At 33.6% G+C, this 16706-nt stretch overlaps 1 protein-coding gene across 1 annotated transcript; it reads right to left on the bottom strand.

The window, feature by feature from the left end:
• LOC109846290 lies at nucleotides 1095-15731 on the bottom strand. The gene is made up of 3 exons (XM_020415515.1): nucleotides 15674-15731; nucleotides 4925-5128; nucleotides 1095-1481 (listed from the first exon to the last, which is right to left on the bottom strand). The coding sequence occupies exons 2-3, from the start codon at nucleotides 5126-5128 to the stop codon at nucleotides 1095-1097; spliced, it is 591 nt and encodes a 196-aa protein (XP_020271104.1). The 5' UTR covers nucleotides 15674-15731.

The raw sequence follows: 16706 nt of genomic DNA, 5'->3' as shown, positions 1-16706 counted from the left end.
AATACACAGCCGACTTTTTCTCTATAATTTTCTCCTGCCTAGCACGTCGTCCTAACTTTGCACAGCCGCCTGCGATTTTTTTTTCAACCTGGTACTTGCACACTACCCTAGGAGAATTACGTTTGTATTTATGTTGGTTAAGTCGGGTGGGCCTCTTTACCCGCTGAACAAACATATCCCCACGAACGAATTAGCCACGAACGAATTCATGGCCCTCACAAATGCGTAGCTTCACGCATTTTGCTTCAAGCTTGTGAACGTGGGTGGCACCCACTTCACATGCTCCACAAATATGACTGTCAATTTGATAGTTTTTCCAACAAGAAAAAAAATTATAGACTATTGTTGTAGATTGTTAGAAAATTTACTGCAAATAATCAAAAGAGGAATTTCAGAATGGTTAGAAACGCAGGCCTGGAAGGGGTAATTATGTCATAATCGTCACCTTCGCAGAGACGATTCGATGCGACCACACCTGGCAGTAATAAACCCCTAAGAACACTAGTACCAAAGTTTAATGTGAAACTTTGATCTCTTGCTCAATGGATGTTTGCCCCCAAAATAAAAATCAGAAATTTAATTGTAGAGAATATGAGAGAGAGAGAGAGAGAGAGAGAGAGAGAGAGAGAGAGAGATTAGAGATTGCTCATTGTTTTTTCCTGTGTTTTCAACCTTCATTGAGATCTCTTTTTCTAGCTATCTAGATTTTTGTGTTGGATTAACTGCTGCCATCAAGAAGGAGTAATTCACACTCGTGATGAGGTCAGATAGGACGCCGACGTTGCCATAATATGTTGAGGAATTGTCGGGATTTTTTTCTTAAAATGCTCGGAGAAAGAGGAAAGAGTTGCAGATGAGGATGAGGACGCATTTACAGAAGAGGATAAGGAATAGACATTATGCAAATGTACCCCTCAAAATATCATATTTGCATAAATTTCATTAAAAGAAATCAATCTTTAATTAATTCCAACACAATATACTCCTAGGAATTCATGAGAATGTTTGACTTAAGGCTAAGGATAAATTCAACAATAGAATGATGTAATATACCATAAACAAAATATTTATTTTATTTTGTAGCAAGAAAATTATTATACATCCTTCATCCGAGTGTATCCTCCAGGACCACCATAACGAAATTTGTAACCATCTGGATACCCTGAGTCATAATTTCCATCGATACCATAATAGTTAGGTCTAGTAGATAATAGCCTGACTCTAACAGATTTTGGACTGTAAAGCTGATTTCTTTTATTTACTAACTTAATATTCAGAAAATAACATGTCCTATTTGGACCTTCGTAAGGCATATGACCACTTCCCATGGGAGGACTAGGTTCATTGTAAGGAGAGTAAGCTGCACCACCAAAATCAACCTCATTAGATTTCTCTAAATTATTGAAAAGCTCCTTTGGCCAATATCCTACTAGAGATCTTTCTTCCCCATAGGTTAACCACCAATTTCCTTCATCTGGATCCTACAATGAGAAGGACAAAAAATAAGAGTTATTTCCCCACTCCACACACACAAAAAAACCATGTATTATAGAGGTGTAGCTATTCACCATCCCTATATATTCTATACCAACATAAAGATCATTTCTGTGATGAAGATATTTCTCATGTGTTTTTAAACTCATCTAGTAATATGTTAGAATTTCCTTACAAAAAATTTAATGCTGCTCAACACTTGATTTCCACGAGCTTGAAAACTTGAAAAGTAATGCAATCATATGGTAAGTGTAATAAATAAATAAGAAGGGTAAGTAGCTACACCTACAACTATTTATCACCCTAGTCCTATTAATACATAGATTCCCTACTCCACATGATCATGTAATTCCTTTTGTTTGTTGTTAAACAAACATGGGAATCTCATAAACTTTCGGACTTTTTTCAACACCCATGTCACTTGAGTTGAAGACTACAAAAAAAAACCCACCTTGATGGATGTGTATACGAATAAAATGTAATATAAAGGATATATAACTAATACCCTATATCACTTATTCTATTAAAAAGTTTAGCTATCAAACTTCTTTTTCAGACTTTAATTTATAGACATATCACTTCTAGTATGCTAATCAATTGAACACAAAAGACTAAGAGCTTGTTTGGCAAACTCAATAAACTTGTTTTAGTGAGTACAGAATAGGTATGCTTGGCCATAGTTTGGACAATTAAAAGAAGTGTAGTAAACTAGTTCTTTTGAGTCCAATTTTGCTCAATAACTAAACTACAAACAAGCCAAGATAACCATGGTCCAAAAGAGATCGAATTAGGTGAGGATGACCCAAATATGTTATAGTAAAAAAATTGGCCAAACTAAGTTATAAATTAGAACTAGTTCTATAAAGTCTAACTTAGACTAACTTAGGCCAAATGGAGTTAGTTCAAAAGTGAATTAGGTTATTTTCAAAGCTGCCAAATAAAGCCTAAGATAAAGATAAACTATAAGATCAACCTATAAAGTGTCCACTATTTTAATAAGGCTTAAAAACTAACACTGATAATAATAATAAAACTTAAAAACTGACATAATAAACCAATAATGCCTATTCCCATTGTTGGATTTTTAATTTGAGTGGTAAAATTAATGATTAATGATATTTACAGCAAAAAGAAAAAAATATCAACACAGTCTCTCTCCACCATCTTCTTCATCATCGTCCCCTTCCTCTCCCACTTTCTTTCCTCTTTCTTCCTCCCCAAGATCCTCATCCTCACCTCCTTTTCTCCCTCCTACTCCAATATTACCCCTCTTCTCACATCCTCTCTCCTCTCTCATCTCACTCTCCTCCTCTCCCATCTTCTCACTATTTTCTTTCCTCAAACATTTACCAAAAGTGGAGGAGGAAGTGAAGGAGGAAGTGGAGGGAAGGGCGAAGGAAAGTGAAGTGGGCGAGGAGAGAGGTTGAGAAGATGGATAATGTAAGTGGGGGTGGGGAAGAGAGAATTGTGGATTTTTGCAAATATTTAGATTTGAAGGGAAAATCTGTAATGGTGTGTTTGGGAGTTTACTTAGGAAAGGGAAGGAAGGGGAAGGAAGGGAAAAAATTCTCCTTCCTTCCCTTCCCCTCCATTACACCCCAATTTGGGGTGTAAGAATTTGGGCCAAATTTCCCCTCCATTCCCCTCCTCTACCCTCTTAAATGAAACTCTCAAACAAGGTTAAAATAAAATTTTCCTTCCCTTCCCCCTCTCTACCCTCCATCCAAACAGGCCATAAGTGTGGGAGATTTGAGGGATATATATGAAAAATTCTTAATTTTTATGTTCAAATCTAAATTTTAATAATGGAAATAGGCCTTGTAGTTAAGTGCACTAATTTAGGATTTATTGTCGTCAGCGTCAGTTTTTAGATCTCATTGGAAAATGAGAGTCACTTTATAGGTTAATTGAACTTCAATGATGTTTGTTGGTTGAGATGAATTTTCAGAAATCAAGTTAATTTGCTATTGTTTTACCTTGAAGATACTTATGTCAATGGATTTTTGAATCCCACCATAGGTAGAAAGCTGTGTTATTTCCATTCCAGGACTAAAGTCGCGAGATATTACCATAAATCCTTGACAATGGAGATTGTAGCAACCTGTGTCATAACCATCAGCCTGTACACATATTTAATCAATTTTTGTTAATCCTCAGCTAGTAACAAACTATAATGTTTTTGAAACCAAGAAAACAAAATTTTATTTAGCTTTTAAGTTCAAAGTTATACATAATTCATTGATCATACCGTCCAAAATGTAGATAGATGGGTTAAATAGTCACCATATAAACTCGGATATACCTAGATTATTAACAAAAAAGTAGAAAACAAATTTAGTATAAATTCAAGTGAGTTTCTATTTTTATTTAAAAAATCTGCGAATATTCTAATTTGAGTAAGTTAAATAATAGCTAATTGCTTACGTGCCATCCTGCTTGTACAGCGTTTACTTCATCTGATGGTCCAGCATTACCTCCAAGAACCCATATTTGGCTTATGGTGCTTTGATCAACTTTGATATTTGGAAAACCATAAACAATAAGCTTTGCACTTGCTCCGTAATATTCACTAATTCTAGTTTGCATAACTGCATACTATTTAATTAACAACAAATTCATTAGAAAACAAGATGAAACGATTTAGACATAAAGATTTTTCATATTAAGTGAAAAACTTCATCAAATTTTTTACAACATGATGTTCTTAGGTTAGTAGTTTTTATCAATAGTTTTGCTTGTTCATGGGTAGACAGTTTGAATATTTTTGTTTACCTAAGTAAATATATTTTGTTCAAACTAAGATTCTTAATTATCCATACTCTCCTCATAAATAAATGTTAATTATTTCATTTAAGTTTTGTAGTACTTAGACTTTTTTTTGCAGCCGAAAGTATTTCATTAAATCTCCATAATTAAACACTTAGGCTTTATAACCTTCATTATTCTTGAGGAAAAGTATAAAGATTAACATTTCACTTTAATACACATAGTAACATAGAAATACAAAATATCTCTATCAAAAAAAATTATGCTCCTCATTAAAATCAAAGCTTCATGAAACACTATATCTGTTGACCATATTTTAAAAGTTGACAAGTACAACAAAATAATATAATATTCTAAGCTAACTTAAATCATCTTAATATCAAATTACTAAATAGAAAAGAAGACTACCTCTCTCCCTCCCCCCCTCCCCGCCCCCCCCCCCCACCTGCCCCCCATCCCCCCCCATCCCCCCTCCCCGCCACCCCCCCCACCCCACACACACACCACACACCTTCCCCTCTTTTTGGTCTTAATGCCGCCATTTCTAAGCCTTTTACAATTTATTTAGCCATGGGTGCAAAACTCTTTCATAAAACAATGTAAATTTGTAAATTAACTTGCTGTAAATTTAGATAAACGATTCAAAATGAAGAGGGCTACTCACATGGCTTCCAGTTCCAATGCTAGTTTTCGCTTTATCCGATGGGTAACTCGTAACATGTCTTTTGACATGATTTTGAAGAGTTTTTGCATGTATTAAATCATTTTTAGTAGTTCTGCGAATAAGAACCGTTCCATTTGGACATGTGGTGTTCTTGAGCAAATTTGAATTAATGGTCATGCCTTCTGGAAAACTGCTAGGTCTCATCTGCATTAAATAATTCCTTCTATTAGTTAATTCATTGAATAAAGAGAAATAAAAATGTCAAACTATTAAATAAAATGAGACACTAATAGATTTATTTCAGTAAAGATTATATATGTTTAAGTAACAAAGCTTTTCTCCTTGTTTTCCTAATATTTGTGAGTAAAAATTGTTCAACTTTAGCCAATTCCTAAACTAGTTTCATAATAAAAGTATAGAGTAAATAAGTTTTATAGCAATGTGACATTGGATAATTTTATACTTTTCCTACTTTCTAATTATAATCATAAATAAAACCCAATTCAGAAATATTCTACACCAGCTTCATAATATGTTACTCAAAAATATAAACAAAGAATCTATAAATGTGACTTATTTTTTATATAAATCAAGATTACAAATCTATAAATGCTACTCTTTTTTGGTACGATATCATGTAACCTTTTTTAAGATAATAGAGTAAATTACACTTGGATACCCTAAGGTTTTCCTCAAATTTCCCTTAATTATTCAAAGGTTCAAAACTCTTCAGATAAATGCCTAGGGTTAATTTCTCGACATTAAAAAAGTAACCCATCGTTAAAAAAAAGTGTAAATGATAGAAATGTCCCCACCCCACTTTAATACACCTACTATAGCGTGCTAAAACCTAAAATGAATAGTAAATGATAGAAATGTCCCCACCCCACTTTAATACACCTACTATAGCGTGCTAAAACCTAAAATGAATAGAACTCTTCTAAACTCTCCCAAATTCTTTTTAATACACCTACTATAGCGTGCTAAAACCTAAAATGAATAGAACTCTTCTAAACTCTCCCAAATTCTTTAAAATTATCCAAAATTCCCCCAAATTGACTACAGGTTAGGGTACTTTTTTATCTCAAACTGAAAACGTAAAGCAGATTTTAATTTTGGATCATGAAGAGGTGGTTTTTTTTTAGAAAACTTGTGCTGATCATATGATTTAGGGTTTGACTATTTGAGGTGCTTTCACTTGATGCGACGTTTCACCCAAAAATTTAGTCTAGTCTTGAGAAAATGCTCGACTAGTTGAATGTTCTTCCAAATTGGAGTCAACTAGTGCATGGATATGCCTTTTTGGCAATTCAAGAATATAAATGAGAGTCTTTTCAGTACTTGAAACTGGATTGATAATTTGAGACCATTTACAATTATAAATATTACAGAAAAACTTATCCCAGACTAGACCAAATAATTTGCATAAGTAGCCATAGTAGATTATATTTTAAAGCAAGTTCTTCTCTATTCTGAAGCTTTACATTTTTTGGTACATATTCTACTAAAGACTATGAACATGGATCACTTGATTTCTCAAGTAGCACAATGCGTTGAAGGATTATATGCTCGATGGGTTCTCCGCCCTAAATACTCTGTGACTCCTGCTTCAGTACTAAATAACCCTGGGTACCGTACTACAATTAACTATATTATCGTACTTTTTTGTAAGAGGTGCGTCCTTATTTTGGTTAATTCAATGTAATCCCAAGGTTTTGCTAGTATTTTTAATTATTAGATATGTTTGGCTTAACTATATATATGTGCATAATCCAGGTGAATGTTTTCTCTATCCCTAAGCATGGCCATCATACATAAATAAGTTTTCTAGCATATTATTGCATAACAAAAATGCATACTTTCATAAAGTGTTCATGTTTTTCTTTTTAATTATGTTTGTTATTGTGGGTAAGTTTTTTATTTATGCGTGTAGTATTTATGTAGAAAAGAATTTTAATCACATTAAAGTTTTCTTAATAATAACTTAAGGGAGAAATAAGCTTCATATAACACGACTGCTATAATTGATAATTTAAATCAACTATGATGGTGAAGAAGGCAACCTAGTTTGGGGAGAAATAATACTTAAATGAAATAAGGGTAGAGTTTGTAAATTAAATCAAGTATAAAGGTTATAGGAGAAATAAGATTCATATGAAATAAGGGTAGAGTATGTAAATTAGATCAAGTGTAAGGTTAAAGAAGGAACTGAAATTACATGAGAAATGAGCTTTCTATGAAATAGAGATATATAAAGGTAAAGAAGGAACAAAAACTACATGAGGGCATGCTTCATATGAAATAAGTGTATAGTTTATAAATCAAATTTAGTATAAAGGTAAATAAGGGATGAAAGTATAGCACGTGTCATCCCAAAAAAGAATATCCCTTGATATGCTAAAGGTCATCTAACGGGGGATAGCAACATAATGATTTGGAAACATTGGGCATTTCACTATTACCTAAAGAGTTTAGAACCTTAGATGTTTAGGGGCTGTTTGTTTCGAAAAAAAAAATTGGGAAATCAAAGAATAAGAAACCTATTTCCTATAATAATTGTTTTGAGGTTGTTTGGTTGGCTTAAAAAAGAAGAAAACTATAGAATAGGAGATGAGATGAGATGAGTTGTCACCTTATTATTGGATGATGTGAGTGATTTTTTAAAAAAACTTGTTTTGAGGTTGTTTGGTTGGTTAAAAAAATAAGGAAATGAATTGGAGGTATATTATTGTATGATGTTTTGAGGTTTTTTGTGTTTGGTTCATTTTTAAAAATAAGAAAATAGATGAGATGAGATGAGTTGGAGGTATATTATTGGATGATGTGACACATACTTAAGGAAATCAATTTCTTGTTTTTTTTTGAGGAAATGGATGGAAAGGAATGTTTAATGAGATGAGATGAGTTGTCACTGTGTGATTTTTATAAATGAGATAATATGAGATGTGATGAGTTGGGTGATGTGACACATTTCTTGTGTTTGGTTTATTTTTAAGGGGCTGTTTGTTTTACTAAAAAAAGAGGGAAATCAAAGAAATGGAAAACTATTAAAATGAAGAATTGGTTTGGGAGTGTTTGGTTGGCTAAAAAAAGAAGGAAATCAAAAAAATGGAGATGAAATAATGTTAGTTGTCAAATTATTATTGGATGATGTGAGTGATATTTTAAGAAAACTAGTTTTGATGTTGTTTGGTTGGCGAAAAAAATAAGGAAATAAATTATAAGAAACTTATTTCCTGTAGTTTTGTTGTTTTCTTTTGTTTGGTTCATTCTTAAAAATAAGAAATGAAATGAGATGAGGTGAGTTGTCATTGTATTATTGGGTGATGTGAAGAAAGATTAAGAAAAGTGTTTTCATAACTTTTTGGGATGAAAATGGAGAAATGAAATGTTAATGAGATGAGGTGAATTGTTATAATATTTTATTGGATGATGTGAGTGATTTGAAATGATGAAAAGAGATGAGTTGAGTGATGTTTGGATGAAAATAATATTTTATTAGATGTGGTGGATGAGTTGTTAGATGGAAATAATATTTTATTAGATGATGTGGATGAGTTGTTGGATGAAAATAATATTTTATTGGATGTTGTGGGTGAGTTTTAGGGATGGAAATGGAGGAAATAGTATTTTTTGAGATTTTTATGTTTTCCATTTCCATTTCTTGGTTTTCTTGGTTTTTAGGAAACCAAACAAACAGCCCCTAAAGGTAAGAAATGAGATGAAATGAGATGAGTTGGAGGATAAAAATATTATTTTATTAGATGTTGTGGGTGAATTTTAGGGATGGAAATGAATAAAAATATTATTTTATTGGTTTCCTTGTACCGATTTCATTTTCTTGGTTTTTAGGAAACCAACCAAACGGCCCCTTAAGTGAAATTTGTGGGAAACCTTGAGTATTTAAGTGTAATTTACTATAGATAATGTGACATATTATGAATATATAAATGCTTCTCTTTTTTAGAGTGGTGTAACTGGATAATCCACATGAAATTACTTTCAAGAACAACATGTAGTGTCTTATCAAGAAAATTAGTTGCCGTGAATAACTTTCTATACACTTTATACATGTTATTATTCTATAAAACTCTTACGTACCATCCCTTATCAATTTTTTGCTACCTATTTACCCTGTCTAACACACAGTAACTAGAACACACAATTAAACCTCCTCACGGTAGGTACGCTATCCTGACATCCTTTATTTTAGTGAAAACATTTGAAAATCTCAATCAGATCATTCTGTTGTCTTCTATCATATCTATTGTCTATCATTTTTGTTTTATGTATATAGTATCATCATTAGGGACAGTGATGTCCAATTTATATACTTTATTTGAAACTATTATCACATTTCTCCCTGATGGATTTCGACTCTCTCCAATTTTTCTTAGGAGTTAAATTACCTCTAACAAAAATGGTATATCCACCTGTGTACCTGATATGAACATTATTCAAAATGACCCTTGTCTCACTGAAATCCAAGCTAACAGCTTATCTTGTCCAATTACCAAAGATGAAATTAGAAAAGTTGTATTCTCTATGCCTGACAATAAGGCTCCAGGACCTGATGGCTATAATGTTGCTTTCTACAAATCTGCATAGTCAATAGTAGGAGATGGAGTTACCTTAGCAATTGAGGAGTTTTTCAAAACAGGGAAGCTCTTGGGGGCAGTTAATTCAACCTCAATCACTCTCATCCCTAAGGTACACTGCTCTCAATACCCCTCTGATTTTAGACCAATCTCATGTTGTAGTTGCATATATATGTTCATTTTAAAAATCCTGGCGAATAGACTGCAATCTGTCATGAGTTCCATTATCAGTGAAGCTCAAAGTGCCTTTGTAAAGGGTAGGAAAATCTCTAATAATATCCTATTAGCTCATGAACTGGTAAAGAATTATGGCAAGCATTTATCCCCAAGAGCAATGCTCAATATAGACATAAAGAAAACTTTTGATACTATCAGTTGGGATTTCCTGGAAAATATGCTAAAAGGTTTAGGGTTCAACAAAGTGTTTACCAAATGGATCATGATATTGTTAGCCCTTATGTTTTGATGATGTTCTTACAACCACCATTATTGGTACTAATGGCTTATTGAGTGAAATTGTAGTAAATCTATTTATCAAGCTCGTTAGTGCCATAAATGGAGGATGGATGGAATATATGCTACAAAGATAATATCCAAAGGAGGAGGAGGCCAAGAGATGAAGCAACGTTAATTCAAGAACGACAAACTCATATAAAAGCTTCATCCGATTCAAGCTAATCAAAGCTCAAGTATTGCTTTAAATATGAGGATATTAGCTTTCTTTTATGTTTCTCTCTAGTGCTAGAATGTAGGCAAAGAGTCACTATGTTTACATGAAGCTATTGGGATTTACACACATGTTTTCTTTCTTAAACTTTTAAGCCGTTTTCACAAAACCTTATTTTTCACAAATACGAGAACCTATCTGCAAAACTCTTTCTTCAAACAGTTTGTTTTTAGTATAAAAAACATTTTACAAAGTTTCAGATTTTTCAGAGGTCAAATAAATATTTTACAAATATTTTAACTTGGTCAAAAACATGTTTTCCAGCATATGTCAGAAAGCGGTCGACCGGATCGGTCGACCGCACATATCATCTTTTCTTACTGGTTTCCAGAGAGGTCGTCGGTCGACCGGGCCGGTCGACCGAATTCTCGATTTTTATATCGGTCGACCGATCCGGTCGACCGACAGTGTTTCTGCTGGTTTTCTTATTTTTCTGAAGCAGCTCACGGTCGACCGAAATTTTCGGTCGGTCGACCGACGTGTTTTTCGGTCGACCGAACGATATTTCGGCCGACCGCTTTTGTTTTCTTCAGTCAACACGAGATTTCTTTTTAAACGGTCTTTTATTTTCGATTGTTGTGCTTTCACTCTTTCGTGCTTGGCTCAGTCTGAGCTAAGACTCTGTAAAGGGGATTATCTTCCTAAATAGGAAGATTGGGTTTGGTTTTAAAATTGTTTTAATCTATTCTATAAAAACCCTACAGCTGCTTCTTCTTCTTCCTTGAGCCAAACGTTTGAAAACCAGAGAGAGTATTTTCTGTTTCTGCTGAGAAAATTTTCAAATCAGTCCTGCTTTCTTCTCTGTGGTTTTGTGTGAGCTCACCTCCCAGCTTCAGAAATTTGTTCTCTTTGCCATAGGAGCTTTGTAAGAGAGAGTTCTACATCTGTTATCTTGTGCTGTGTAGTTGAGATCTTGAGTAAGATCTACTGTGAGGGAGTGATCTGTTGAGATCAAACTGTGTAGTGAGAGAGATCGTGTGGGATCGCTGTGTAGACGAAGTTCCGGCTTCCAAACCGGCTGTGTAGTGGATTTCTCCTCGAGAGTGGGGAGCGGGGACGTAGGCCAGAGGGCCGAACCTCGTTAACACATCGCGCGTCAAGGATAACGATTCCTAACCCTCTCTTATTTACCTTGTTTGCATCTATTTACTGTGAATTGATTGTTGTGTGTTTTTAATTTGCATATTAGAGCCTTTTGACCCTAATCACCCCCCCTCTAGGGTCCAACAGATATGTATTTCTTCTCCCAAATATTCTATCACCCTCAATGGTTCTCTTCATGGATACTTTAAGGGTGCTAGAGGCTTAAGGCAATGTGACCCTCTCTCTTCTTATTTGTTTATCATTGGCATGGAGTATCTTTCCAGGAGCCTGAGCATGCTAAAGCTTGACAAAAATTTCAATTTCCATCCAAAATGTGCTAAGCTTAAGATCACTCATCTCATTTTTGCTGATGATCTTCTTCTATTCAGTAGAGGGGATTTCTATTCAATTCAAAAAATGCACCAGTGTATTGTAAATTTTGGGAACATATCAGGTCTTGAAGCTAATCTCTCAAAGAGTGCAATATTTTATGGGGGTGTAGAAGAATCAGTCAGAAACACCATTCAAAATGGCTTTGGGTATACAGAAGGAAAATTGCCAATTAGATATCTTGGTATGCCATTGATATGCAAAAGACTATCTTTCCTAGATTGCACTCCCCTCTTCAAGAAGATCACTAGCCAATTTCAGACATGGCTGACACAAACGAATCTGTCATATGCAGTGAGATTACATGTCATAAAAAGTATTATTTTTGGTGTTCAAGTCTTTTGGACATCAAACTACATCTTGCCAATCAAAGTCCTCTAGAAAGTGGACGATATGTGCAGGGACTTTTTATGGGGCAAAACTGATTAGGTTTTCAAAACTCCCTTAGTTTCTTGGGATAAAATTTATAAAGAGAAAAAACAGGGAGGTTTGGGAGTATACTCTGCTATAATTAACCTGGAACCTGGCTACTTCCCTAAGAACTATATGGTATTTTCATATCAATAAGGAACTGTTGTGGATAAAGTGGATTCATGGCACCTATCTTAAAGATAGCACAATCTGGAATGTAAAAATCAAAACAGGGGATTCTTGGATGTGGAAACAAGTCCTCAAAGCTAGAGATAAAGCTATCATAAGCTGTGGAGGTGTTGAAAACTTGAAGAATATTATTAGCTCATGTTATAAGAACTCAAAAATTAAACTCTCTGAGCTTTACTCTGCTATTTCCCTAGTTTCCAGTAAGGTGCAGTGGTTTAGCACAATATGGGAGAATTTAAGTTTACATAAGTACTGTTTTATCTCTTGGCTAGCAGTACATGACAGGCTTCTCACAAGAGATCGATTGTTAAGGAGAGGAATTATTCAAGATGGACAATGTTGCTTATGCAATGGTATAGCTCCTGAAACACGTACGTAATCACCTGTTTTTTTAATGCAAATTTTCGCAGGATGTATGGAATGGAATAATGGAATGACTTCACTTTAGATGGAGGGCTTGCGATTGGAACACCTTGATGGATTGGTTCAGCTGTAGGCTAAGAGGGAAAGGTTTCAAACAAAGGTTGAGAGAAACAATAGGATTTTTAATCAGAAAGCTAAGAGTATTGATCAAATAATTAGGGTGATTAAGGTAGATGTTATGACAATCTCCCTCAACTGCTCTTTCTCAGTGGAAATGAAAAGATTGGCTACTTGCTCTATGAATACCTGTAAATAGCTGAGGTTCCTTTTCTTGTATTGTTTTTTTTTTTTTTTTTTTTTTTTTTTTTTTTTTTTTTTTTTTTTTTTTTTTTTTTTTTTTTTTTTTTTTTTTTTTTTTTTTTTTTTTTTTTTTTGGTCAATGAAATGAACTTTATTCATCACCAAATGAGAAATAGAGTCATATATACAGCATGTTATCCAGAACAAACTGGAAAAACTCAAAAACAACTACAATATACAAATATCAAACTACATCTTCACTAATCTTTCTACCAAATGAGAAGGTATACTGTCATTCAGGATCTTAGTAAAAATGGAAATTTTCACAGCTCGAAGCAGAGATGCAGGGGTTGAAGCTTTGCTTTGAAAGATACGAAGGTTCCTCTCTCTCCAAATTATATACACAGTTGAAGATAGGGCCAATCTCTTAATCTTTTTTAGCCAACCTTTACCTTTGAGGCAACCACAATACCAGTCTAGTATATGGCCCCAATTGCAAAATCTCCTAGAAAAATTCAGCCACTCCATGACTTCATTCCAAATGTAAGCAGAGAATTGACACTCGAAGAAAAGGTGGTGACAGGATTCAGAGTGTGTTTGACATAGAACACATAGGTTAGTATTAAGGAGCCTCATTCTACACAGTCTATCTTGAGTTAAGAGCCTTGAATGAGATACTAACCACATGATGAAGGAGTGTTTAGGATAATTCAAACCCTCCCAAACAGTATCAGTCCAAAGAACCTGAGGAGCTGAAAGATTTAAGCACCTGTAAATGTGGGAAATTTGAAGTTTACCATTGATTTGGCAGCTGTTCATGATAGTTGTCAGGTTGGCCATGTTTTCAAATTTGTTTAACACCATATCTCTAACTCTCAGTAGTTGTTTCCACATCCATGAGTCGGTGGGTTTAGCTTGAACTTGCCAAATATTGGACTGATGTAGATAATTGCCATGAACCCATCTAATCCAAAGTAAATCCTTTTTGAGATAAATCATCCACAAAAGTTTAAGTGCTGCAGACTGATTCCAAACCTTGGCAGAAAATAATCCCAAACCTCCATGTTTTTTGTCTTGACAGATATTTGCCCATGATATAAGATGAATTTTTTGATTCCATAAGAAAGATGAACATAAGCTATCAATCTTTTCCAGAACCTTCAGAGGCAAAATGAAATTGCTTGTCCAGAAATTCTGTATACCAAGAATAACTGATTTGATAAGCTGTAGCCTACCAGCATATGACAGGAAATTTTTCTTCTGCCAGTTAGAGAACTGCTCTGTGATCTTGTTTATTAGTGGTGAGCATTCCAGACAAGATAGTCTTTTCGAGATGAGAGGTAATCCCAAGTATCTCACAGGCAGAGTCCCCTCTGTGAATTTTAGGTGTGCACAAAGTTGAGCTTTCAGGTTTTCATCAATTCCTCCAAAATATGCAGAGCATTTTGCCAGATTAGCCTGAAGTCCTGATACACTGCAGAAATGTTGAAAGCAGTTGAAAATTTTTGAGATAGAGTACATGTCAGCTTTGGCAAACATGAGTAAGTCATCTGCAAAGATGAGATGCGTGATCTCCAGCTTCGAACACTTTGGATGGAATTTAAATAATCTATCATTTTTGAGTGTGGACAAGCTCCTTGACAAATATTCCATCCCTAACACAAACAGATATGGTGAGAGAGGGTCACCTTGCCGAAGACCTCTTGCCCCTTTAAAATAACCATGTAGGGAGCCATTGAGAGATAAAGAGAACTTGGGAGTAGTAATGCACTCCATTATCCACCTGACCATAGTATTAGGGAATCCCAGGCCTTGTAACATGAATTTGATGAAATCCCAACTGATGGTGTCGAAAGCTTTTCTCATATCCACATTTAAGATAGCTCTTGATGATATTTGCTTCCTACCATAATGCTTAACAAGATCATGAGCCAAAAGGATGTTACTGGATATTAATCTGTCTTTGACGAAAGCACTTTGAGATTCATTTATCAAACTGCCCAGAACCTTTTGAATACGACTAGCTATGATCTTAGTTATAACTTTATAGATCAAGTTACAACAAGAAATAGGTCTGAAATCAGAAGCACACTTGGGGTTCAGAATTTTTGGAATGAGAGTGATAATAGTAGAATTGAAAGTACCTAGTAATTTCCTTTTCTTGTATTGTTGATAGAGTTGTTTTTTTTCAGTTTGTAGAACTGGAAAAATCTCGGTGTACACAACTTTCATATTTAGTTTGATGAATAAAATATCTTCATTAGCAAAAAAATCGGTATTTTTTTGCAATATCAATACAAGGTCTCATCTAGTCTTCAAAATATCTTTTGAGTACCAGCTTGGGGACATGCTTACCAAGTCCCTCTCTCAGCTTTATTTCTAGCAAAACTAGTCCAATTTATGTGTCTTTGATGGAGTGCACATCATGGGGAGACATATAAATAATATTAATTTAAATTAATTGAGTAAATCTATTTTCTAACAACTTCTCTTTTATTTATAGCCTCTCTCTCTCTCTCTCTCTCTCTCTCTCTCTCTCTCTCTCTTATTTATCTAATATACAAGTGATTAACGGAAAACTTTTCAAAGTCTATAAAATATCCTTTATGCTTAACATATATAAATTAGTTATCTGTAAAAAATTCAACTAATAAATGGTATAGCTTAAAGAATTTTATGATTTCATACCTGAAGTTTGTGATATTTCAGAAGAGGATTATCAAACGCCGGTTGTTTGTAGATATCAATACAGTCATAAAAATGTCCACTTTGAGACTTCAAAATGTAAAAAAGGCTCCATCAGTAGTGTAAAACAGTTGGTAAATCATAAGAAAATAAATGAAGTTCTATTATATTTACATTTAAAATTGTATTATATTAACAAAATATTTCATTTATACATAGGACCTAACATCTATAGTTATAACACTATAGTAATTATTGTATTGTGGAAAACAAATTATGGTCCAAGCTGATATAAGGAACAACATTAATTTTTTCCAAAAGGATGAAAAACAAAAATCGATACAAACTCCATAGTCATAGGAGATAAAGAGTAAGGGACACCTATAAAAGAGTATTATTAAGTAGCAAAAGGTAATAGGATTCTTTAGAAGTCAGAAGAGTATAATTAAATTTAAAAATTAGGTGGTTAATATCATGATTAGAAAAAAGATTAGCACAATTGGTATATATAAGAAAGTACATGAATCAATCGGTAAAAGATTTAAAATAATTGACAATTCTTGAAATAAATATTCTTACATAGAAAAAAAGAAGAATAGAAATATGGCAAGAGTACTTTAAAATATCTTAGTTAAAAAATGTTTTATTTGTAAAAACAATTGGAGTTGGAATAATACTCGTAAGCATCATATATAATAAGTATAAAAGTAATTGCATTCAACAAAGATATAAAAAGCTTTATAAAAGTAATTGCATTCAACAAAGATATAATAAGCTTTAGAATTTAAAACAAAATTTAAGAGACTTAGATAAATTGGTACAAGCAATTATCCAAGGGGAGAAATTGCTTACAAATTGAAATGTCAATGGGCATATCAAGAAAGATAATAGGAAAAAAAGAGAGTACATGAAGGTTATGGATATATATAGAGAAGACAATGATATTGGAGATTTAATTTAAAGTTTACAATTTTATATTATAATAGTTCATACATATCTCTAAAACAGATGAGAATTGAAAACCTACAAAAGTGGA

Source organism: Asparagus officinalis, chromosome 6 (genome assembly GCF_001876935.1).
Source record: "Asparagus officinalis chromosome 6, Aspof.V1, whole genome shotgun sequence".
In the NCBI taxonomy this organism is placed as follows: Eukaryota; Viridiplantae; Streptophyta; class Magnoliopsida; order Asparagales; family Asparagaceae; genus Asparagus; species Asparagus officinalis.
The sequence above is the reverse complement of the archived record's forward strand: the minus strand, read 5'-3'. Positions and strand labels throughout refer to the sequence as shown.

Coding starts and splice junctions, on each gene's coding strand:
- LOC109846290 (XM_020415515.1), bottom strand. CDS start 5,128: ATGAGACCTAGCAGTTTTCCAGAAGGCATGACCATTAATTCAAATTTG. Junction 1,482..4,924: donor GCATTGGAACTGGAAGCCAT/GTGAGTAGCCCT, acceptor TTCTCATTGTAG/GATCCAGATGAAGGAAATTG.